At 40.5% G+C, this 25092-nt stretch overlaps 1 protein-coding gene across 11 annotated transcripts in view; it reads right to left on the bottom strand.

Annotated features, from left to right (window-relative positions):
- Nucleotides 1-24674, bottom strand: part of ENPP2 (ectonucleotide pyrophosphatase/phosphodiesterase 2) — a 142622-nt gene extending 117948 nt beyond the window's left edge. For all 11 annotated transcript variants that reach the window (XM_064587959.1, XM_064587963.1, XM_064587960.1 and 8 more), the window contains exon 1: nucleotides 24567-24674. In XM_064587959.1, the coding sequence (XP_064444029.1) occupies nucleotides 24567-24659 (93 nt within the window). In that variant the 5' untranslated portion in view covers nucleotides 24660-24674. The remainder of the gene's footprint in view (nucleotides 1-24566) is intronic.
- Nucleotides 24675-25092: the final 418 nt, after the last annotated feature.

Genomic DNA, 25092 nt, shown 5'->3' with positions numbered 1-25092 from the left:
CTGCTCATATGTTCATAAACCATTTGTGCTTCTTTCTCTGGGAATGGCTTTTTATTTTCCTTGCCAATTTTTCTATTAGTTTGTGGTCTTTTCCTTGCTGATTTATAAGAGCTCTTTATATATTAGGAAAATAGGCAAATTGACCATGATTTTGTTTATGGCTTCTGGGTCCTATCCCGTTCTTAGAAATGTCTCTTCCATTCCAATATTATTTTAAAATCTACCCATGTTTTCTTTCACACTTTTATGACTTCCATTTTATGTTTACAATTTTGATCAATAAAGAATTCACTTTGCTACAAGGTATCAGATATGGATTTCATTTTGTTACTCATTCCCTGTGTCTTTCTTTTAATAGATGATTTTACCCCCATTGAAATTTATTGACAATAGACACGCCTGTTCTTAGTTCCCTGCTCTTAGCTATGTTTTCTATTTTTAATGCTTCCTTTGTTTTCTAATTTTTACTACATGGTCTGTTTTTATCGTCTTTGATATATCTGCTTTTTTTTTTTTTTTTTCTTTTTCTTTCTGGAGAACTACGAGATGAAAGAACAAGGAGGTCTGCCTGGCACACATATGAAGCCTCACATATGTGAGAAGTGTTTCGTGTGTGTGTGTGTCTCCTTATAAAGAGCAAATGGCTCTAATGGGATTGCCACCTACCATCTCTACTGTACCCTCTCCTCTGAGAATTCTTGTAACAATGGCACGTCTGCAGGATTCTCTCTTGGCTCTGCTTCTCATGACACTCTCCAGTACAGAACAGGGATTTGGACACTTTCCTAGGCTACCCACAACCCCACACGATACTGTTCCAGGCACAACTGGCTCTTCAACAATGTGCTGCCTCTTTCTGGAGACCACTATGGAAAAGTGGATTTCCTCCAAGTGTCTTCCCTCAGTTAGATCCAACTGTTACTGTGTTCAGCAATTATTTTTCAGAGCTTGGGGTTGTGGGTATTTTCTAACTTATTTGAAGATAAAAACTTTCTTTCCTTTTTTTCAGTTGGTTTTAGAAGACAGAGTTGGGGTAGAAACAGCTTTACTGCCCTGTTTTAGCCAGAATTTCACCAGTGAAGATTATTAAGCAGGAGAGAATATATTGATATAAAACTAATTATGATTGTGACAGGCAGACTAGAGGGGGGAAAAGAAGGGAGGCAGGGAAACCAGTTAGAAAGCTAGCGTGGTCATTGAAAATGGAAGAGAGGTAAAGCTAACCTGGACTAGGGTGGCATGGGGAGGAAGAAAAGTCTGGGAGAAATCCCACAGGCCAATCAACAGGACTTTGTAGCTGATTGAAAAGGAAGGTTGGGGTACATGGTAAAGAAAGGTAATTTGGTAGGGCCATGCATTTGCGGAGCGAGGCTATCTAGCAGAGGGAAGAGTTCACGCTTTCATATGTTGAAGTTGCTGGAACATTCAGAGGAAGAAACAAAGCAGGCTGTTGGAAGCCAAGGTTTGGGAAAGGTTTGGCAGTGGGTATGGATTTATGCATCTCCAGCAGATTGAAAGCTGTGGTGGCTGGAGCCATGAAATAGATTAACTTGCCAAGAAAGACAGGATGAAGTAAGAGAGTGAAGACAGACACTGGAGAACACTAGTCTTTCAGGGGCCGGTGCAGAAAGCTGCATTGGCCAACGGTAGAATTGTAGGTAAGAAGAAAACAAGAGATGGTGGTATTGTGCAAAACAATGAAAGAGAGTGCCCAGAAATGGTCAGCAGTGTCAAATGTTGAGAAGGGTTAGGAGGCAAGCACTAAAAGTTGCCCACTGAATTTGGTAATTGGTGAGAGCAATTTGGGCGGCAAGGGAGGCAAGTGGAGGGGAAGATGGTAAATTAATATTAAGTACCTAATACCTACCAGGAAATCCACTGGTGCTTTGCATATGCCATTCCAGTTAATTTCTGCAAAAATCCCCCAGAAGAGGAAATAGAAGCTACCAAACATTAAGTAACTCTTGCACCATCATGAGGAAGCCAAGGAGACAGCTAGATTTACACCCAAATCCTGCAGTCAAAGCACGATCCTGTTTCTACTATGTTAACTTTCAGGTCAGATTATGGTAAATTGACAAATGCCTGCGGCCTAAAAAAATGTAATGTGTTTCAGAGCATCGTTTCCTAGTGACTTCTATTAGAAAATCGTTGCTGGATTCCTTTTACAAATTCTGGCTCTCACACAAAACATAATCACAGCGCTCAGGACTGTGTTGGTACAATGTTAGTGTACCGGGCTCCCTGCAGATCAGCCTGATGGCATTGGCTTCATTCCTGACAATGGGGAGGGCCCAGAACATGCTAACAAACTAAGAGAGGTCACAGAATTAGTGTCCAAAGAAAGGCAACAAAGCAAGTATCTTTATGTTTCCCCTTCCCATTCTTTAGTAGGAATTTCTCCATCCTGAGTTCTGTGTAATTTCCAACTATGTCGTAGAATGATGAATACACAAACTTTCTTGACCTGAGAGCTTATGTTGTAATTCCTCTTTCTCAGGGTGTCATCTGTCTTGGATTCTGTCTCTCCTACAAGACTTCAGTGCTCTCTGGTGCTTAATACAGTGCCTGACACACAGCAGTGCTCAATGAATGTTTGTTCTCCTGAGGGCTGTTTTTTTTTGTTTTTGTTTTTTTTCAGGCTGAGGTCACTGCAGGTGGTCCTATAACCCATTTGCCTGTCTTTAAAAAAAAGTATAAAAACATCAAGGCTGAGGCACATAATTGGTGCTCAACTTCATTGCTCAACTAATTCACAACGAACCAACCAATGAAATTGGCTGGAAGGGGTACCAGCAACTTTATAGTTTTCCCCTGTATGGGAAAATGATGTTTAATGGACATACTTAATGGGAACAGGGCGCCTGGGTGGCTCAGTTGGTTGAGCGACTGCCTTCGGCTCAGGTCATGATCCTGGAGTCCCGGGATCGAGTCCCGCATCAGGCTCCCTGCTCGGCGGGGAGCCTGCTTCTCCCTCTGACCCTCCTCCCTCTCGTGTTCTCTGTCTCTCATTCTCTCTCTCGCAAATAAATAAAATCTTTAAAAAAAAAAAAAGGGAACATATTTAAGGATTCTGGAATTCCTCTATGCCATTTCTATTCAGAGCACCTAGCCCCCAAACACAAAGAATCCTACAAGTAATGGCATTTCCCATGGGGCCAGAAGATCGGGACCCATATATACAGAATATTCGCAGAAACAGTTCCCCATGCCAATTTCATCAGAAGGGAAGAATAACTCCTTGTTTTGGCACTTTGGTGACTGAGTTTGTAATGCATGCATCCTCCAGCTGACAGGAGGATGATGAAATCTAGTAAAAGATGTGTTTTGGGGTATACATTTTCTCAAAGAGGAAATTAATAAGAAAAAAATGACAATAAACACAATCATTTATTGCACATTGCACATGTGCCAGGACTGTAGCTTCATGCTTCCAACAATCCTGTGAGTTACGTTCCTTAACCAAAGTCACACACATGAAGTAATCGGCAGATCCAGAGTTCAATCAGATCTGTGTCTTACTAAATCAACAATCTTTATCTGAGACTAAGGACTACTGGCCCCCATGAAGAAAAAAAAAAACAACAAAAACAAAGAACAAACAAACAAACACCTGAAATATTGCAGTGAAACTGTCCTTTCAAGAGCTTGGAGTTGTGTCAGATCCTGCCAGTTTTCTTCCTGACCTTCCCTCTCCTTCCGTAATGGAATTCCTATAAAGGTGGGCCTGTGGCCCCCAGGAGAAAAAGACCGTAGTTCTCAGCCTCCTTTGCAGCTAGCTATGGCCGTGACTAAATTTTGGCTCTTAAGCAGAAGTGGTGTATGCAATTTCCTGGAAGTATTCTCAAAGGGAGAGGGCACATCATTCTTCATCACTTCCCTCCTTCCTATTTGCTAGAATTTACATGTAATCACTAGAGTTCTCACAGCCGTTTTGGAATAGAAGCCATACTCCACAGTTTATAAGAAAGAATTGTGTCTTGATCACTTGCACCACGGAGCGCTGGCTACCGCCTACAGAAATCTTGAATGTGGGGTAGAAATACATTTCTACTTGTTTAAACTACTGCCTTTATTTCCTGTTTCTCATAGTTGGATCTCTTTTTTTTTTTTTTTTAGATTTTATTTATTTGAGAGAGAGAGACTGAGAGAGAGAGAGCACATGAGATGGGGGAGGGTCAGAGGGAGAAGCAGACTCCCCGCGGAGCAGGGAGCCCAATGCTGGACTCGATCCCGGGACTCCGGGATCACGACCCGAGCCGAAGGCAGTCGCTTAACCGACTGAGCCACCCAGGCACCCTGGGTCTAATTCTAACCAATGTAGGAGTCTTATGGTATCTTGATCATTATGACACTTTACTGTTGTTGAATATAAGTTCATTAAGTTAAACTGGTATTGGGCATGCTAAGTATTATAGATAAAAGTGATTAAGATACCGTCTTGCTTCAAGAAGGTTTCAATTTGTGGGTGGAAAGAGGAGACATGTCCGCGAGACTACAATAAAGGAATACCTGGTATGTGAGTTAGTTCTATGCATAGTGTGTTTTTAGGTATGTTTTGAAGTGTTTATATCTAGTTTCCCCACATTGACAAGGAAGAGAGCACAAAATCATTTTTATGTTTTGTTTTGTTTTTCATCCTTGCTTACTAGCAGGTAGTCCATACTTTGAACAATTGAAAAATACATTCTTCAAAGGATCCACTGCACTTAAACAAAGCTGGAACTTTGTCTATTTCCTTGTTGGAATCTCTAACCCCGTCCTATCATCATTCTTCTGTACAAAAGGAAGATAAAGATTACAAGAGGAGTCCCAAACCCCATGCATCCTTTCCTCACTGGAAAATAAGGGCCCGGGGCCCCCTTCACTAGCTTTGTGCACAGGATACACACAGCAGGTGCTGGGAGAAATCCTGGAGGAGTGTTCTCAGAACTTGGAGAATAAAGATGTAGGTTCCAGTACCTAGCTTCAATTCCCTGTGACCTCAACAGATTGTCTTACCTTTCTGGGCCACAAGAGCCTTAATAACAATCAATTTATTGGGGTGGCTGGGTGGCTCAGTTGGTTAAGTGACTGCCTTCAGCTCAGGTCATGATCCTGGAGTCCCGGGATCGAGTCCCGCATCAGGCTCCCTGCTCGGAGGGGAGCCTGCTTCTCCCTCTGACCCTCCCCCCTCTCATGTGCTCTCTCTCATTCTCTCTCTCTCAAATAAATAAATAAAATCTTTAAAAAAAAAAAAGATTAAAAAAAAGCTTTAAAAAAAATAACAATCAATTTATTAATGGTAACAAGAGGGATTGACTCAATGGTCTCCAAGGTCTCATTTGGCACAAAGGCTCTGTGACTCTACGGTTAGAACAAGCCCTAAGTAGGGAGATGGGGAACCTTGAATTCAATTGGGCTGAATCCTGATTCTTCCACTGATTCACAGGCTCACCTTAAGAGAGAGAGAGAGAGAGGCAACATCTGCTAACCTCAGGTTCTTCCCTGTAAGATAAGGAAGATGAACAAGATAGATGTTTTTATAATATCTCCTAGAGTTCAACTAGTCTAGGAATACTTTAAGCAAAATTGTTTTCTTCATGGAAAAAAAACAAATTAGTAACATTATTAAACTTAAAATCAATAGGTGGCACTATTCAAAATAACCCCAAACTGTGTTCCATGCACAAAATGAGGATTTTTTTTTTTTTTTAGGTTACCACACTGTGATAACAACAAAATTGGCTCAGAGATGGAATTTTGCAGTATCTTTCATCATTTCACACATGCACTTAAAGGTCATGACTAAGGTCAGAAATGAAAATGTCCTCGATGGGAACAGAAGTGCCTTGAACAAGCATAGAGGTTCCTGTTGATAAGCATAACGAACAATCTTAATGTCGTGTTGTTCCCCTTGATCCCAAGTCAAAATGTTTCCTCTTATCCAAGTCCAAAAAAATCTGTCTATGTCCACTGGAAGAAAATCATGCAGCATCATTTATCCCTTCTTTTAACACCCTTGAAATTCTTCCTTTATAGATTTCAGCCTAAGGCCAGCAAAGTATGTTTTTTCCTCTTTTAGACCTTGTACATCGTGTACACGTTGCCAGAGCAAGACAGTCTACGTCAGCTCTAGGCTGTAACTAAGGACTTAGTAAACAAAACAGGGCTGGTTAACATAGCTTAGTGCCAAAAAATTGAAAAATTACTATCTTCACCAAACAATAAAATCCTCAGTAAACGGAAAACTTTAACGCTTTGGATTTTTCAAGCTGGTTTTCATTTTGTTGAGGAACATAGATTTACTTACCTATTAAAGGTAAACTTTAATAAAATAAACACCCCCAAGCTTCTCCCCTTCCTGTATGAGGCTGAGAATTTGAAGCTCCATGTTATGGGTTGAACTGTGTCTTCTCAAAATTCGTAGATTGAACTGTGTCTTCTCAAAATTCGTAGATTGAACTGTGTCTTCTCAAAATTCGTAGTCCTAACCCCTAGTGCCTCAGAAGGTGACTGTGTTTGGAAACAGGACTTTTAAAGAGATAACTAAGGTAAAATGAGGTCATGAGGGTAAGTCCTAGTCCAATCTGACTGGTATTCTTACAAGAAGAGATTAGGGCATAGGCAATACCCAGGAAGCTATGAAGCCAGAAGGAGAAGGGGGCCATTTGCAAGCCAAAGAGAGAGGTTTCAGAAAAAAACAACACTGCTGACACCTTGATCTTGGGCTATTAGCCTCTAGAACTGTGAGAAAATAAATTTCTGTGGTTTAAGCCACCCGGTCCGTGGTACTTTGTAATGGCCGCCCTAACAAACTAATACACTTTTGCATTTTCTATCTCAGATTTAATTACACAAACGGGGAGACTCTAGGGTCTCTCAGAGCTTGGCACATTGCCTTGGACATCACAGACACTCCACTTGTTTGTCAAACAAATTAACTAGTTCATTTTAAAGTGGAGCCACCACTCACCTAGACTTTCCGTGCTTCATTCTCTGTGAGGTGACACATGGCAATGAAAAGACCGGCTGTTTCTGCGTTCATCCTCCTCTCCCTTCCCCTCAATCTTTGGCCAGCTCTTGCACCTGAGTTCTTGTTCTGTCTGTGATGAGAACCAACACTCTTCTTATGTTGTTTTCATTTGTGTTTGCGGTTCTGCTGGCTAGATACACTGCTACCCAAAAGTCAGGATGTGATCTGAGCCTCCTGAACTGACAAGATGCTGGCAGAGTGAAGGAAATCTAAGAGCCAGCACCCAAGTCCTAACGAAACTGATCCACTTTGAGTTGAGGGGCTGATAGGGAAAAAAAAAAATCACCTAGCTCTCTGGAGCCATATTTGCCCATTCTATGTCTTCTTCTCTTTAGGTTTTATTGAGTTGAAAATTTACTTGCACTCTACCTTCCGGTCCACCCAAATTGGGAGGGCCTCCATTACAACATTTCTCTTGACACATTCTTCCCTTCCCACTTTGCATTTCAGCTATTAATGAACACAGTTGTATGGCACTATGGAGTTGGGTGAAAGCAGGGTCAGTATCACTTTAATCTTTGCATGGAGTGCCTGGCCCCCAAAGGGACCAATAGAGTTGCTGTTGTGGTGGTTGTTTAAATGAATGAACATCTCCAAAATATGTCAACCATTCATTCAACCAATTATCTATTAAGTGCACTGTCAGTGCTGGCACTGGGCCAGATACGGTGATCCAGAAGTGTCATTGAGGAACTCCAGACCACATGAAAGTGCCATTAAGTGAAAGGCACTGATGTGACGTGAAGTGAGCTGCAATGTGTGTGCAGTGTTAATGGGAACACAGCAAAACGAAAAACCAGACAATACAAGGGCTAGGGCTCCCGTCTTCCTGCCTACCTATCCTGGCTGTCCTTCAGCTTCAATACTCCCACGGTATCTGACTCATTACAGAGAGCATGGATTCATCTTATAAATGTTTCTAAGTCCAACTGTCTGAACTTTTAAAAAGCCCAGCTTAAGTTTTATCCCCTTGGGGAAATCCTTGATGATACCAGGATTATGTTATCCTTCTGCCTTCCTTATAGTCTTTATCATTGATTTAGCACTGACTCCAAGACCACCTAAAGAGATACTTCACTTATTCACTTGAACTTCTACTTTACACCATGCATTGCTTGTGTTTTTTACACCTGCTTAGAGACTGCAAGCTTCCTGAAACAGGCACCATGTATACTCATAGAATGTTAGAAACTCAATGAATTTAATGGTTATTTGATCCAACTCCATCTTTCCCAGGTGAGAAAACCCAGAGTCAAGGACACTGACACTTGCCCGTATGAACATACAGAGTTAGTGAAAGAACAAAACTAAAATGCAAAGCCAAAATGATTTAGAACAGTTATTAGGATACTGGCAGTCCTGATCTATTTTTTCCAAGGGCCAACATATTTTGGGGGTTTTTGTTTCTTTCCTCTAGTATCCTCTCTCTCTTGAACCTGATCCCTATAAAATGAAATAAAGTGATATTTTGTCCCTAATAATCATCCTTCTGTGTGGGCACATAGCAAAATGCTGCAGCTACAAGCTTAGGGTTGTGTTAGCTCCACAGACTTTGGAATCAGATGGTCTGGGTTCCTATCACATATTTTCAACTGCTTTTTGTTGTTCTTATTAACTTTGGACATCTCCAAGTCTCAGTTAGCTATCTATAAAATAAAAATTAGAGTACCTTCCTCTTTTGATCTCTTAACAAGATCAGACTTCTAAAGCATTGGTATGCTCAGGACAAAGTAAACGCTCATTATACTTACAACTGTTAAAAAATTAGATGCAGAGCCTTTGATATGATCTTGACTTGATGAACATGACAAGTAGAGGTAAAAATGATAAGAAAGCTCACGATGTGTAAAGTCATCATGTAAGCTCTTCGTATGCAGTTATACAATTCAAATCTCAGCATTCATATAGTACTACTTTTCTAAAAACATATATTTTTTAAAGATACAAAAATCCTGCCTTTCCAACCAGAAACGAAGAGATGCCCCTTCACTTAGTTAAACTAGTTCTCTCAGAAAATTCTTCAGGGAGGGTATGTGTTGGTGTTTGCAAGATTGGAGGACAGGCATTTAAGGTGAAAGCCATTATTCGTTGTGTCTAATGCCCTTTCCACTTGATACAAAAACAGGAATCAATTAATTTCCTTCAGACATCAACCAGTCAAGTCTGACTGGCAGCACTAGAGGTTTCTAAGGACTTTCTTTTGTAAATGATGTCATTAAGAGCCTTGTGAGTTTCCTTCCTCCCTGGCATGTGTTCTTCTTAAGAGTAGAACATTCAATTTACTGCTTTTTTTCTTTCCTGATGGGTAAATAAAAGTTTATGGTAAAAGTATGGAAAATAACCCCCATTACAGTTTTCCTTCAGCTCTGCCAAAACAAAACAAAACAAAGCAAAGCTTTGCCACAGAACTTAAGGAATACACATACCAGGAAAGGGATTGAGTGAGTTTCTGAGTTAGAGCAGATGGTGTTAAAGCTCACTGGAGAACTTTTTGCCATGTACTGAGGATCTTGTAAAAGGCTGCTAAATGCCTTTTCTCTCCTCCTTGAAAGTCCAAACAAAACGATCCAGATATGCTCACAGTGGTAGTCTAGGAACACAATGGGGATCAAAGGGCATGTGTATTTCTACCTGGGAGTTGATCTAGAATAAGGAGTGGGTGTAGAGGGGACAAGAAAGGGCATCCTCCCTCTGTTCCCACCTTTCCATCTCCGCCAGTTAGTGCACGCACCCCCCACGTGGTAGAGACCTACAGCAGGATGTGCTCCAGCAACATGGTCGGGTACAGTAGATGAATTTCATCTTCAGGAGCAATCACGTAAGCAAATCTATCATATATTTGGCTGCTTAAAATTACACGTGGTTCACCCCCAGGGACTTTCCACCAGGGCAGGGACTCAAACAAAACTGTGATAAAATTACCCTAAGGGTTTGTTAAACACACAGATGCCCAGATCTTGCCCCTAGAGATTGAATTGGTGGGGCAAAGAAATCGGAGTTCTTGGGGCGCCTGGGTGGCTCAGTCGGTTAAGTGTCTGCCTTAGGCTCAGGTCGTGATCCCCAGGTCCTGGGATCGAGCCCTGCGTCGGGCTCCCTGCTCAGTGGGGAGCCTGCTTTTCCCTATCCCTCTGACCCTTCCACCACTCATCCTCTCTCTCTCTCTCTCTCAAGGAAATAAATAAAATCTTTAGGAAAAAAAAGAAATCTGAATTCTTAATAAGTAAGCCAGGTGGAATTGTGATACAGGTGCTCAGAGTGTACTTATTGAAAAACTTGCCAGGATAGTGTGCCAAGCACCATGTCCTCCTCTTTCAAAACTCATGAGCCCCAAGTCCTCACCCCCACCCTCAACTCATTGTCTCATTGGAAATCAGCAGTCTGACACAGCAAAGGACATAATGGCTGGAAAAATCCTCTCCCAGAAATGTTATCTATTCTAATGAGAGAGAGAGAGGTTGGTTAGTTTAAAAAAAAAAGAACCACCTGCACATAAAGGAAATGTGGACACCCAAGGCAATTAGGAACATTTCAGCAGGTGAAGGAAGGGGACAGTTTGGGGGCTGGGCTGAGTAGTTAGGGGGGTACCTGCTCATAAGTCACCACAGGTGCAGCTGCGTCTAGAAGAACAGATGAACCCAGAAAGCCCATTTCTGGCTCTGTCAGGTGAGCCCAGGGCTGGTGATCCTATTGGGCAGTCTGGTCCACCGTAACCTTGAGGGAGCCACTGTGCCTGGCCCTTTGGCATTTCTACCTATCTGTCCCCGAATCTGAAATTTCTCTTTCTCCATTCTCATAGTTTCTCAGGAGAACTAAGCCCACACTGCAGCTGACTCCTACCCCACGTTCCACCCACCTGCTTTGTTTGGGATCACCAGTTACTGATTTCTTTTGCTGTTGTATTTTATTTTGCACTTTTCTAATGCAGAATGTCACTGCTCTTTGGAAAGCCCCAGAAAGTGCAGATGATGTTATCCTCAATTCTCTGTGGCACTTGCCTCCCAGCACTCGCCATGTGGTAAGGAAATGACTGGAGGTCGCTCCTCCCAAATGGAAGACATGTAATGCATGCATTGCTGATGCAGGATGTCCACATCTGACTCATTATTTTTGCTGATCAAGGCCATTAAGAGAGTAAGGCATGGCGATTCTGGTGCTCAGAGCACCGGTAATGAATGCCCAGACACTGGGCTAAGGACGTAACACCCATGATGCACTCTAAATTTCCTAACTGCCCTGCTCTGAGTGGGAGACATTATTATGCTCATTTAACAGATGAAGAAAGAGAAGTTCCAAGAGATTTAAGTGACCTGATGAAGCCTCACGCCTGGAAAGCAGACAGCTGGAATCTTTTCTTCAGACTTCACACCCTCAAGCACACTGAAAATTCTTTAATTAAAAGTGATTCTTTTGCAAGTACCGATGTCCTGAATTGAGAGAGTGGGCGCTCTATAAAAGCATGGCCCTTTCAGTCCCACAAACCCAGACTGTGAGGGTGTGTTAGGCATAACGTTTCCCCAGAATTGTGAATATAATTTAATCAAAACCATACTGTACCCAAACAGCCAACAAGACATTCATAAAGTGTTTAACACTCTAAAGAAGGGTATAATACTGCAACATAAAACCCATCCAAGCAACAAGCTTAAAATTGCATTTGCAAGCTTCGTTCTCTCTTCAGCCAGAGACAGGCTGGCTTTTTAATTCCAAGGCTTTAGTTCAAATCTGTTCTAGATTTGAACTGACGGAAAATGGTTCCTCCTGACAGCTATTCAGCAGTCCCGGTTGACTCTCAGTAAATTGGTGCTCCCAGGGGGGCAGAGTGGCCTGCACACAAACTGACTGCCACTGGCCTTTGCTGAAGCCCATGACAGAGCTGGAGAGACCTGAGGAAAAGACCAGCTTCCATGAACAACATTCCCTAAAGGGGACCCCATGCTTAAGGCAAAACAGCTGCTCCTGAGATACAACATCAGGCTCATGGGAGGCTCACGTCCTACCACAGACTATGCCTTGATTCATCTCCTTGTTCAGCTCTCGCTCTTTTTCGAGTCCTCCTCGTTTTGATGTCTTAGAGTCAGTGTCCACACCTGCACCAAAGGGACGAGAAGTCTCAGTGGCAGATTTTCTCAACAGCAAATCTCGGGACGATGGGGAACCCAGTTATCTGTGTGGGACCCTATCCAAGAGCAACAGGAACAGCTATGTTTATTGAGCACTTAAAGTGCCAGGGCCCCTGGGCCAACAGCTTCCTCGGGGCGGGGGGGCGGGGGGAGCTGTATAGTTGAGTGAATGAAGGCTTACAGAAGTGATTTCCAAGATCATGCATCTCGCCAATGGTGGTCCCACGGTACAATCTAGGTGAATCTGACTCCAAAATCCAAGCTCTACGTCCCCAATCTCTACCACCTCCCAAGTCACAGCCCTTCCACTAGCAAGCCTCATGTGAAAAATGGGCAAGTCAAGCCAATTCAAGATTTTAGAGGGCTGAAACAGAGTCCATAAGGCATTGTGGGAAGTTATTTGTTTCTTTGCTTTGTCATTGTTTGCCAGAATTTTTTCTAAATTTTGAATCTGAATGCCTTCAGTCAGAACATCCACATTTCTGTCTTCCCACTTTAGGCCCTGCTCTTAGCCTGCTACCCACTTGTCTTCTGAAGGCATTTGGGTTTTCAATCCCTGAAGAATCTGTAAAAATTTCCTTAGCTTGACCATTGTACAATCTCTACATGGCTGACTGTATCCAGCCATGGAAGCAGGATGGGTATGATGTAGAAACCAGTAAAGTTGGAGAGGCACTGAAAGTAACTGATGGCTATGTGATGAGATATGGAGTTTGGGCTTACATGAGGAATGGTGGATAGTATTCATGGGAAGGGCCAGTTCTGATCTGTTATTAGAATGTGAGTGGAATACTGTGTTGAGGACCCTGAGGCTGCACCGTGACTCAGCAAAGAGTGCCAAGATTTATTCATAAATTGTTATTTCGCTACAGAACACTTTCTTTGAACAAAAGCTTTTAAAGACTCCATTAATACAACAGCTGAAAGTGGAATTGCTCAGACCCAAGCAGAGATGAGGAGGCTGAAGCACATGCTACTGGTTACCTTTAATTCCTATAATTACTGGCATCCTACTTTCATAGAGATCTTGTGGCTCCTTAGAGAATAATTTAAAAATTATTAATGAAAATGTTCTCCACGGTTCTTTTATGCTCTTACTTTGATTCCCTGAGACGAGAGCTTTTGTAGATCATCGGAAGCATCCACAAAGAAAAATAGAGGTTTTCAAAGCTTAAATTCATTGAATCATCCTTAACAGAGTAGCTAAATGACCTCAGGCAAAGACAGGTTTCCATTTCCACTGTTTCACAAATGTTTACGTGGTGAGCCAGACCACCTGTGCGGTCTAAGCTCTCATTATCCCACCTGCACATATTGCACCTGCGTCTTAGCTGGCCTCTCTGTTCACACTGGGCCCCCAAAGTCTATTCTCCATATATACAGAGAATGGGTCTTCTAAATGTCACACCAACTCACTTCACCACTCAGCACTTTACAGGGACTTCACCTTTGACTGAAAACAAATTTCCAAGTGCTCATCATGAGCTACAAGTTCCTACATGTGCTCCCTGATGGCCTCTTCATCCATTTTGTCTCACCTACTCTGCTCTTAGAGCAACAGTTCTCAAAGTGTAGTTCCTGACACTCTTTCAGGGGTCTGGAGGCCACAATTATTTTTATTCTAATACTAAAATGTTGTTTTCATGCCTATTTTGTTACAGGGGTACACGGAACAAATACTTTCTTGATATAGTTTCAGATTCCACATTGCAACTACCCTCTAAAAGACTACCACTTGTTGAGTTTTGATGTACAATTAACCCTTGAACAATGCATGGGTTAGGGGCCCTGACCCCTGTGTATAACTTTGACTCCCAAAAAACTTAACTACTAATAACCTACTGTTGACCAGAAGTCTTACCAATAAACAGTCAATTAATACATATTTTCTATGTTATATCAATATACTATATTCTCACAATATAGTAAGCTGGAGAAAAGAAAATGTTGTTAAGGAAATTATAAGGAGTTACTAAAACAAATAAATACACTTAAAAAAAAAGGGGGGGGGGCACCTGGGTGGCTCAGTCGTTAAGCGTCTGTCTTCGGCTCAGGTCATGATCACAGGGTCCTGGGATCGAGCCCCGCATCAGGCTCCCTGCTCGGCGGGGGGCCTGCTTCTCCCTCTCCCACTCCCCCTGCTTGTGTTCCCTCTCTCGCTGTGTCTCTCTCTGTCAAATAAATAAATAAAATCTTAAAAAAAAAAAAAAAGGGAGTGCCTGGCTGGCTCAGTCAGAAGAGCATGTGACACTTGATCTCAAGGTCATGATCTCAAGCCCCACATTGGGTGTAGAGCTTACTAAAACAAAACAAAACAAAACAAAACAAAAACATAAAAATTTAAAGAAAAGAAAATTACAAGGAGGAGAAAATGCATTTACAGTGCTATACTGTAGTTATTAGAAAAAAAATCCATGTATAAATGGACCCATGAAGTTAAAACCCATGTTGTTCAAGGGTCAACTATAATATCAAAGAAAATAACTGCAAATCTCTAAAAGGTTATTAAAATACTTCTATTTTCCAACCATGTACCTGTGTGAGCCCAGATTTTCTTCATACACTAAAATCAAAACAACATACTACAACAGATTGGATGCAGAATCCAGCTGTCCTCCAGCAAGCCAGACATTGAAGAGATTAGCAAAAATGCAAAACAATGTTACTCTTCTCATTATTTTTTTTTTTGGAAAATAGTTATTTTTCATAAAATTATTATTTATATCAGCATGTGCTAGGTTTATTATTGTAGTTTTAAATGAATCAATAAATATTTTTAAACTTTCTGTTTTAACTTCTAATATGTCAAATATAAATAGAATCCATGTAACCAAAGCTCTCAAGGATCCTCAATAATTTTTAGGAATGCAATAGGGTCCTGAGACCAAAAAGTTTGAAAACCACTGCTCTAAACTCACTAGACTTTCCACTGTTCTTTCCTGTGCCAAAAAGAGATTTTCTCTAAGGAATTGGCTCACATGAATTCCAAGTTCAAGATTTGCAGTCAGCAAGCTGGAGACCCAAGAGAGATGATGGTGTATGTTCCAGTCTGAGACCAGAGGCAAGAGAAAACTGATGTCCCAGCTAGAAGACAACCAGGCAAAAAGAGTTCTTTCTTACTCAGCCTTATATTTTATTCAGGTCTTCAGCAGATTGGATGAGGCCCACCCACATTAGGGAGGACAATCTGCTTTACTCAGTCTACTGATTCAAATGTTAATCTCATCCAGAAACACCCCCACAGACACACACACAGGGACATAATGCTTAACCAAATATCTGCGCATCTGGCCCAATCCAGTTGACACATAAAATTAACCATCACACCTTCCATTGATTTAGATCACTACTTAAATATTATTTTATCAGAGAGAGGTTCCTCTATACCACCCTACATAAAATAATATTAGCATCCCAATAGCCCTTCTATCTCTTTAATCATGCTTCTTCTTCATGTTTTCTTAGCATGTTTTACCATTTATAAATTATATACCTATTCTTTTATTTCTCCTTCTCCAACTACAATGTAAGCTTCTTAGTCTATTGAACAGTTTGACTCCCTGTTGCCTCCCCAGTGCCTAGAACCGGCACATAGTAGGTCTCAATAAATATTTGTTGACTAGATGAATAACTACATCACACTATCTGTATAGACTTAAGATTGTAATTAAGGTTGGGAAGCCTGGGTGGCTCAGTCAGTTAAGTGTCTGCCTTCGGCTCAGGTCATGATCTCAGGGTCCTGGGATAGAGTCCTGAGTCGGCCTCCTTGCTCAGCAGGGACCTGCTTCTCCCTCTGCCTGCCACTCCCCCTGCTTGTGCTCTCTCTCTCTCTGACAAATAAATAAATAAAATATTTTTTTAAAAAGATCATAATTAAGGTTTGAGGAAGCATAGTTATTAGAGAGGAAGTATTGAATTGCCCTGAAGTGGACTGTGATGTGTTTGTATCAAACATGGTGCTTTAAGCAAGGGAGATAATTATTTCTCTTTCACCTAAAAGTTTGGAACTAGGCAGTTCAGCAAAGGTATGGCAGCTCTGCTTTACAAAGTCCTCAGAGACTCTATGGCATGGACCTTTCTTTTTGGTCCAATTTGGCAGGTAGAGAGCTAGCCATCATATCTTAATTCCAAAAGAGAAGAAGGAAAAAACTAACAAGAAAAGTGAAGCAAAGGGTGCATAACTACTTTTAAAGAAAGATTTCCAAAGCTGTTACACAGCAATCCTACATACACTCATTTGACAGATTTCATCAAATTGCCACACCTGGTTGCAAGTGAGTCTAAGACATATGTCTTTATTCTCAGGGGACACATACATATCTAACATTGGGGTGGTTACTTAAAGAGAGAGGAATAGATATTGAGGGACCATAAGCAGTCTCTGCTATAGGTAGCCGTTGTTTTAGCCTGCCCTCTTCTTCTGGTAAAGGAACTCCTTTTTTATTAAGAAACTCCCTCACTCTATGCTAATTCCTGTGGCCCTGGTAATATGGTCTATACAGTACTTCCTCTACCAGATGTGGGAATGTGACTCAGGCTGGATGAGTCATCACAGTCTATCCTCAGCTCATTGATTGGTCAAGAGATGAGCACATGACCCAAGCAAGGTCTGGAATGGGCAAGCCTGGCCAGATAGAATTTTCTTTAAGATGTATATATAAATGGTGGAAGAGAAAAGCCTTTTTACCCTGGGATTCCTAACCTGGGAATTAGTGAATCTGGGGCTACTGACATCCATTTCACCTCAGCTACATATAAGTTCTTATCTGCAATAGGAGGAAATGAAGCCAAAACACAAAAGCCAGCAGATCCATAGGGTAGAGAGATGGCATCATTTGAAATCTTTGATCCAAGTGTGCCTGAAGCCTGATGTCTCAGTTCACTCTTTTGCTTAAGTTGGTTTTTGTTGGATATCTGTCCCTTTCATTTGAAATTCCTGACTGAAATGTGTATCATTGGCATAATTTCTTTAAAATTATTCTAAAATGTTATTTACTATCCAATAATGATTAATTTCTGATGTGAAAAGGAAAGAAAGTGTATATGTTTCTGCCTCAAACACCCATTTTTGAAGTCTGGGTTGTCTCCTTTGAAAACTCCCCCTGACCAAGTTTTCCTTTCCATTCTTCCTGCCCACCCCTGCCTGCTTGATGCTCTCCTCTTTGTCACAGAGCACCTGGGCTTCCATCTAACATAATACCACACTAAATTGAAATTACTTGTTTCCAGAACAAACTGTCCCTTGAGATGACCATTTCCTTGATGACAAGGGACTAGCCTATCTTATTCATCTTCATATCTTCATTTTCCCAGAACTTACCTCACTACTGGGCATATAGTAATGCTTATATTAAACCTAATGCTGCAAATATGTACCCACAACTTAGTATCATGACCTTGTGGTAGAGGGTCTAAATTACTCTTCCATTTCCTTTGGAATGACTGGCCCAATCCAGTTGACATATAAAATTAACCATCACACCTTCCATTGATTTAGATCACTACTTAAATATTATTTTATCAGAGAGAGGTTCCTCTATACCACCCTATGTAAAATAATATTAGTATCCCAATAGCATAGTATCAGTCAATAAAATAGTATCAGTCAAATAAATCAAGTCACCTTGAAAGTGGAAATTACAAAACTAAAGTAATAAGTTATATCACGAGCACTATTCAGCTGACTCTGTGAGAATACAATTCTCAAAAATTGAATTGCTGAAAGGTTTCTAAGCAAAACCACCCCAAAAATAGCAAACCAATGCCTTTAATTTTAGATAAATCTCAAGGATCAAATCATAGGAATATACTTTGACAGATAAAGCTTGATTTTTAATTGTGAAATTCATAATGCATTAAAGGATTTTTTTAAAATTCTGATTCATTTTTGCATAAAAATTGTTTGAGGTCAGTAAATTTCCAGTAGTTTCTCTCCTTGAGGTGAAAAGCAAGGTCTGATGCAATCACAGAGCCCAAGCAACCAATTATTCCAACTGGCCCCATTTCAGTGTCAAAAAATAAGTGTGCCTTTGGGACAAAAGTAGATATTAAATCAACTATGAATTTTTCCAGTTTACAAGAGGAAAACATGCAATTAAAACATTGTGAGTACAAGCATTTACAGGTACTGTAGAGGACTATTTTGCATTTCCTCAAATCCTTAACATCCATTATGCCCCCTCCCACTCCTCACCTCTCTTTTAACCATTTGGTGCCATTTCCTTACTTCAATACAGCTTTGTTCCACCTGCTTCCATTGTGCTGTTACATAAGATATATCACACTTCTATATGTTTTAGGCCCAACAGTATAATTACATACATACTGTTTTATACCATTGATTTTTAAATCAGGGAGCAGAAAGGAAGAGAAATATACATTTATATTATCTTTTATAATTATGTAATTACCATTCCCAGTGCTCACTGTTTTTTCTCAAGGGTTCATATTACCATCTGCAGTCATGTGCCTTTATCCTAAACAATCTCCTTTATTATTTTTAGTAAGGTGGGTCTGCTAGCAACAAATTCTCTCAGGTTTTATCTGGAAATTTCTGTATTTGGCCTTCATTTGTGAAGGATAGCTTTGCAGGACATAAGATTCTTGGTTGGCGGTTTTTTTCCCTTCAACACTCCAAATATGTCATTCCACTGCCTTCTTTCCTCCATCGTTTCTGAGAAGTCAAATGTTGGTCTTAGCAGGATTCATTTATATATGATGAGCCCTTTTTCTCCTGCTGTTTTCAAAATTTTCTCTTTGCCTTTATATTTCAACATTTTTACTGTGATGTGTCTCTTAGTAGATCTCTTTGTGTTTATCCTGCTTGCAATTCACTGAGTTTTTGAGATGTGTAAATTGATTTTCATCAAATTTGGAATGTTTTCAGCCTTTTTTTGAAGGGGGGCACATTACTTTCTGTTCCTTTCTGCCTCTCTTTTCTTCTTCTGGTACTCCCATTACCTGTCTATTGTGGTATGCATAATGGTGTTCCACAATTCTCTGAGGTTCTGTTCATTTTTCTTCATTCTTTTTGTTTTCTGTCCTTTGGTTTGCCAAGTCTCTATCAATCTAACTTCCACTTCACTGATTCTTCCAAATTTGTTGGTTCCTCTAGTGAACTGTTCATTTCAGTTATACTTTTTAACTCCAGAGTTTCCATTTGGTTATTTTAAAAACAATTTCTCTTTATTGATATTCTTTGTTTGTTGAGATATTGTCATCATAGTTTCCTTTATTTCCTTAAGTATGGTTTAATTCTTTGAACATACTTATAACAGCTGCTTTGAAGTCTTTGTCCACTAATTTGACAACTAGCCCCCCTCATAGTTTCTGTTGCCTGTTTTCCTTCTGTGTATGAGTCACACTTTCCTGTTTCTTTTTTTTTTTTTTAAGATTTTATGTATTTATTTGACAGAGAGATAGAGAGAGAGTACAAGTAGGCAGAGCAGCCGGCAGAGTGAGAGAGAGAAGCAGGCTCTCTGCTGAGCAGGGAGCCCGACGTGGGGCTCGATCTCAGGACCCTGGGATCATGACCTGAGCTGAAGGCAGCTGCTTAACCAACTGAGCCACCCAGGCACCCCCACATTTTCCTGGTTTTTTTCCATGTCTTTTTTTTTCTTTTAATGGGACATTTTAGGTAATGTATAGCAGCAATTCTGGGCAATGATTTCTCTCCTCCCTTTCTGGGCTTTTGTGTGAGTATGCACACTTATTTATTTGTTTAGTAATCTGGGTATACTATTTTAATGAAATGTAATTCCCTTTTCCTGCATCTGACAGTATGAAGCCTCAGTATACACCAGTCATCCTGGAATGACAGTGGTTTTAACAGGGATTTCTTTGAACTTCTCATTCCCTGACTTCTCTATTTAGTTGTCTATCTCTTTTGTATCACACTCAGCTATTAGACTCCATTAATTGCATGTGATTTTTCTCTTCCTTTTCTCTTCTCCATAAATTGCTCCTTGGTTTGATCTAATTAAATGCAGGCAGGGGTAGTTTGGGGCCAGTCTTTGAAACTTTTCTCACATCGGGGGGACTCTTAGAAGCTATGTGTTTTCCTGATTCTTTCTAGTAAACTAGCTGGCCTATGGTTTAGCTTGATGCTCAGAACTACCAGCCCCTCTTAATTTCTTTCTACCAAATCTTCATTGTTTTAGAGAATGCCCTTAGGTTTGAACTTCCCCTCATTCTGTTTCAAATAAAGTCAGTTCATTTAGGGGTGAGCTTCAGACCTCTCTGTTCTTACTGGCTGCATCACACCCCCTGGGCAAAATCTCTGAGCCACTGATTCATGTGCTGGACAGTGACAGGGGTCTGCTTCTCTTGGAGTGACACCTCTGCTTTATAAGCAGAGACGTGGGGAGGGGTAGTAGCCTCTGTCCTTCTCAGTTTGGCTCTCCTGGCATGGAATCTTCCCCTATGGGTTAGCTGGGGTGAGGATAATTAGCAACCCATTATTCTCAGACTTCCATGCTTGGAGTAAAGCCTTCACCCTATGAGTGGGGACTGGATGGAGGAGAGGAGTATCCAACCTCATTGATGCACTCACTGAGAACTCAGTCTCTGTAACTTGAAGTTGTACATGATTAGAAATGTTGGCCTGTTGCTCCTGGTAAAATACTGTATCCCTTGATTGGGAACTGAGGGGAATGGCAGCTCTTTTTGGCCTAGAGTGGAGCTTCTATCAAGCTCAGCTAGCAAGGAGAGATAGGGAGGGAGAGGGTGATGATTCAAGTGCCACTGATTCTCACTGATCTTACATATTTAGTAGATTTTGCTGAATAAATATTTCTCCATTTGCTGTACACTCTTAGGACAATTTCCAGAGACTTTAAATAGTTGGGTTGTTTTTTTAAAACCACTTTCACTAGTTATGGTTGTTTCACTGGAGAATAGGTATGCCAATCTCTTGACACCTTTCCAGAAGTTTTAGCCCCTTTTAAAAAATAGAATTCCATAAGCTAACATTATAATTGCTAGTTTTTGTTGTCTTTGCTGACTTTGATTTTTAAGTTGTAATAATAATTGCTAGTAAGGTAGAGAGATGCTATTTTTTCCTGATCAATTTGACTTGATTCCTCTCAAATAAACTTACATGCAAATCTGAAAACAGAAGCAGGAAAAGTGAAGCAAGTGGGAACGTTTTATAATTTGTCATTAAAAGTATACAATGTTTTTTTCTTTTTAGTTTTAAAAGGGAAACACCAAGACTAAAGTGAATTTATAGTTATGAAGGAAATCAAGCATGTAGGCACTGGCTACCAAGCTGAGACCCCCGTTTTTATTTTGACCCTACAATATTTTAATGTGGGTAAGTCACTATGAATCCACATATGAATTGCTGCATCTACTCCATGACAATCTTGTTTTCAACATGGCTTAACTAACTGGAACCACTTTTAGTAGGGTACATGTGAATTAATAAAAATGTTATCATTGTAAAAGCTAACAACTGTTGAGTGCATATGCCAAACGTTTTAAAAACTTTTAAATTTATTATTCCAATTAATTCTAATAACATTACTATGAGGCAGTTTGGATTATTACTGTCCCCATCTTATAGATGAAGCAACTAAGGCACAGAGAGGTTAAGTTACTTGCCTAATATCACACAGTTTATCCATTAGTGATGAGGCTGGATCTGAACCAAGGCAGACTCATTTCTAGAACTTTAGTGAAACTTCGTACTATACTAATACTTAAAAAAAAAATTTGTTTCATTACCAAAGAGGCATATAGTAACCTCCTAAGAGTGTTGCTTAGGAAAATTTCTCTAAGGGAATTATTCATTCACTTATTCAAAAACTCTCTGAGCACCTATTACATCCATGAAGCTGGATTGTTCAATTAAGCATGGAAACTGAATACCAACCTTTTAGGATAAAAGTTGACTCCTCTCAGAATGGAAAATAGCTTCATGAGAATCAAAACCCAAGAGTCACACTGTTAAGCAATAGCTGTAATTGTGGGAAAGGTCTTAAGATTTTAATGAGCATGTACTACAAGCCAGGCACCATGTTAAGCTAAAATGCTTTACGTAAGTAATTTCATGTCCTTCCTCCAAAAACCACAAGTAGTTAAGAGCTCAGGCTGTAAGTCTGCCTTGTGGGGTCTGAATCCACTTCCATCAGAGACTAGCTGTGTAAATCAGATATATTATTTAACATCCCTGGGCCTTAGTTTCCTTATCTGGAGATTGAAGATAATAATACTTTGTAGCAGGTAGGAATGTATTTCAACTGCAAGTAAAGAAATATCTGATAAAAGTGGCTTAAACAAATAAGGGTCTATTCTTCCACATAACAGGAAGCCTGAAAAACGGAGACTGCAGATGTTGGTTTAGCATTTCTACAATGTCAGGGCTGGCATCTATGATGCTTTCAGCCCTTTCTTGGGAAGCACAGCTAGCTGCTACAGTTCCAGACATCATGTCAGTATTTAGGGCAGAAAGAGAAGAGGGGACAAGCCACAAGGTTCTCTTTGATCCATAAAACTAAGGCAGAACCAGCAGATTTCTGCTTATGTTTTCCATGGCCAGAACCATGTCATATATGGTCACTTGAGCTACAAGTGAAGCTTGAAAAGCAAATACGTAGGAGACGCATTGTCACCCACACAAAATCAGGATTCTAGGAGCAAGGGAGGGGAGAATGAGTATTATGGGATGAGCACCTAAACAAGTGTTTGCTACACTCCTTCATGGGTGGGAGAATTAAGAGAAGTTCTGCTGCAAACTTAACGCAATCTGGGGTCCTCATCCAGGGCCAATAGATGTTAGCTATTTTATTTGCAAATGAAGAGGTTAAACAGCTTACTTCAAATCATAGTTTCTATACAAGACAGACAAAATTTAAAGGCAGCCTCATGGACTCCAAAGTGTATGCAGTAACAAATAGGTAAAGGGGATCAACAGTGCACTTATTGTGATGAACACTGAGAAATGTATAGAATTGTTGAATCATTACATTGTGCGCCTGAAACTAATATAACACCATATGGTAATTATACCTCAATGAAAAAAAAAGTCATTAGGGCAACTGGGTAGAGGCACTTAAAGGGTTCTTTTCCTCCTGAACTCCTTTTGGTGCTCTACTTAATATTCACGGTTTTTTCCTCCATAGATATGCTAAGGTATGCCTCAGCCAGAGCCCCTGCAGTAATTAGTGGAAAAAGAAGTGAAGTAGACAGCTCTTGTGTTAAGTCTTCTGAATCACCAGGCAACTGCCTAAGATGCAGCAGAAAGACATCTGCGTTTAACAAAAAACTCTTGTATTTAATAGAAGAATTGCCATGAAGCTCGATTGTTTGATTAAGCATGGAAGCCAAATACTGACCTTTTAGGATAATAGTTGGCTCCTCTCAGAATGGAAAACAACTGCATGAGAATCAAAACCTGATGTGTAAGTGTCCCCTCAAAGCAAGATATTCAAAAGATGTTAGAAGCTTTAGCCAGGAGAATCGGCATCTCTCTTTTTCAGCTACAAAAACTTACCATTACTAATTAAAACCACGGTATTGAAGATGATGGCTCCCCTACCGCATGAAAGACTTGGTTCCACATTTGCAAGGTGTAAGGAAAACGTGAGGTCTGGTGACCTCATATAGAATAACCCCACACATATAATTACTGTGTACAGAGGTGTCTGGAGAGCAGATTTTTAATCAATGCCAGGAAAAGCCTGTATTGCATTAATAGAAAATGTAGAACACATGGTTCCAAGCCTGTTTGCTTAACCATAAAATGAGCAGAGTATTGCTGACTTGACTTCTTCCCATAGGGTGAAAGAGCAGAAGATAAGCTTCATGAAGACACAATCTATGTCCACAGAGATGGCAATGTTTGTTATTCTTGAGGAATTCAAGGATGATCAACTTTGACCTTGCCAAGTAGGAACATGAAAATGACAATCATAGCAACAATCAACCACCCACACAACAAACCGTTTACCACTGCCATCATCATTTCATAAAAGGATGTTTTAAACACCACGCTACTAGGATAGACATACTTATTCTCAAAGCAAAAGACAGTACTCTACATTGAATGAGTTTTATGGAAGTCTTACTGCCTCCTCCCAAATTTTTCTTGTTTGATATGCACAAATTAACATTTAGGCCACAGAGTCCATCCAGGCATTGTTTTCTCAGATGAACTTTCTGGACATGGGGTTTCAAGGACAATCTCTGGTGTAGGATTACAGGCAGGGCCCAGGAGTTTCAGGATGCAGGCAATTAAAAATCTATACGAGGAAATTTTTATAGTGTTTATCTGTAATTGGAGCAGAGAATTTGGCAAGGCTTCCCCCATGCGCTTCATGGTCTGTCTTAAAGTATCTCAATAGTTTGTTTAGACTTCAAGTTCAAGTACCTTACATATTCATTTTAACTCTATTACTAGAACCTAGTCACCTCGAAGGCAGGGGACTTACATACATCCAGTGATATCTACTGAGTTGGTGGGAGCTTGATGATTGTAGATTCTGTAAAAGTTCTAAGAGCCCATCATAGCAGCTGATGAACATCACTGTGAGCTGGTCCTGGGGAAATGCTGGATCTGTCCAAAGAGCTAAGAAAAGAGAAAACTGTTTACTGTCAACTGAAAACTTTCATGTTCACATACCTAACTACATGACGTCTCATGCATAGGCTGAGCATACGCAGATGGTCTGAGGCTGAAATGTAAGTTCACTCTAGAAAATTCAAATAAAACCAATCAAGGCTATCCATATTTAAAAGCTGAAATAAGGACTCTATAAGCTAGATTTTCTAACACCCATGTGACCTTCTCTAGGTATTTACTGTATAATGGTAATGGAACAATCACAGGAGATTGGTAGCAGGCAGGAAACTTTGAGACAGTCTTAACGAGTCTTCTCGTTTTTCAAGGAAACTGACCCCAGTGAGGTTGGGTGATTTCTTTGAGGCCATCACAAGGGACACGAAGACGTTGGGACA

Source organism: Mirounga angustirostris, unplaced genomic scaffold (genome assembly GCF_029215605.1).
Source record: "Mirounga angustirostris isolate CCGP_5_RB_7025 unplaced genomic scaffold, mMirAng1.0.hap1 SCAF_4, whole genome shotgun sequence".
NCBI classification, from domain to species: Eukaryota; Metazoa; Chordata; class Mammalia; order Carnivora; family Phocidae; genus Mirounga; species Mirounga angustirostris.
The sequence above is the reverse complement of the archived record's forward strand: the minus strand, read 5'-3'. Positions and strand labels throughout refer to the sequence as shown.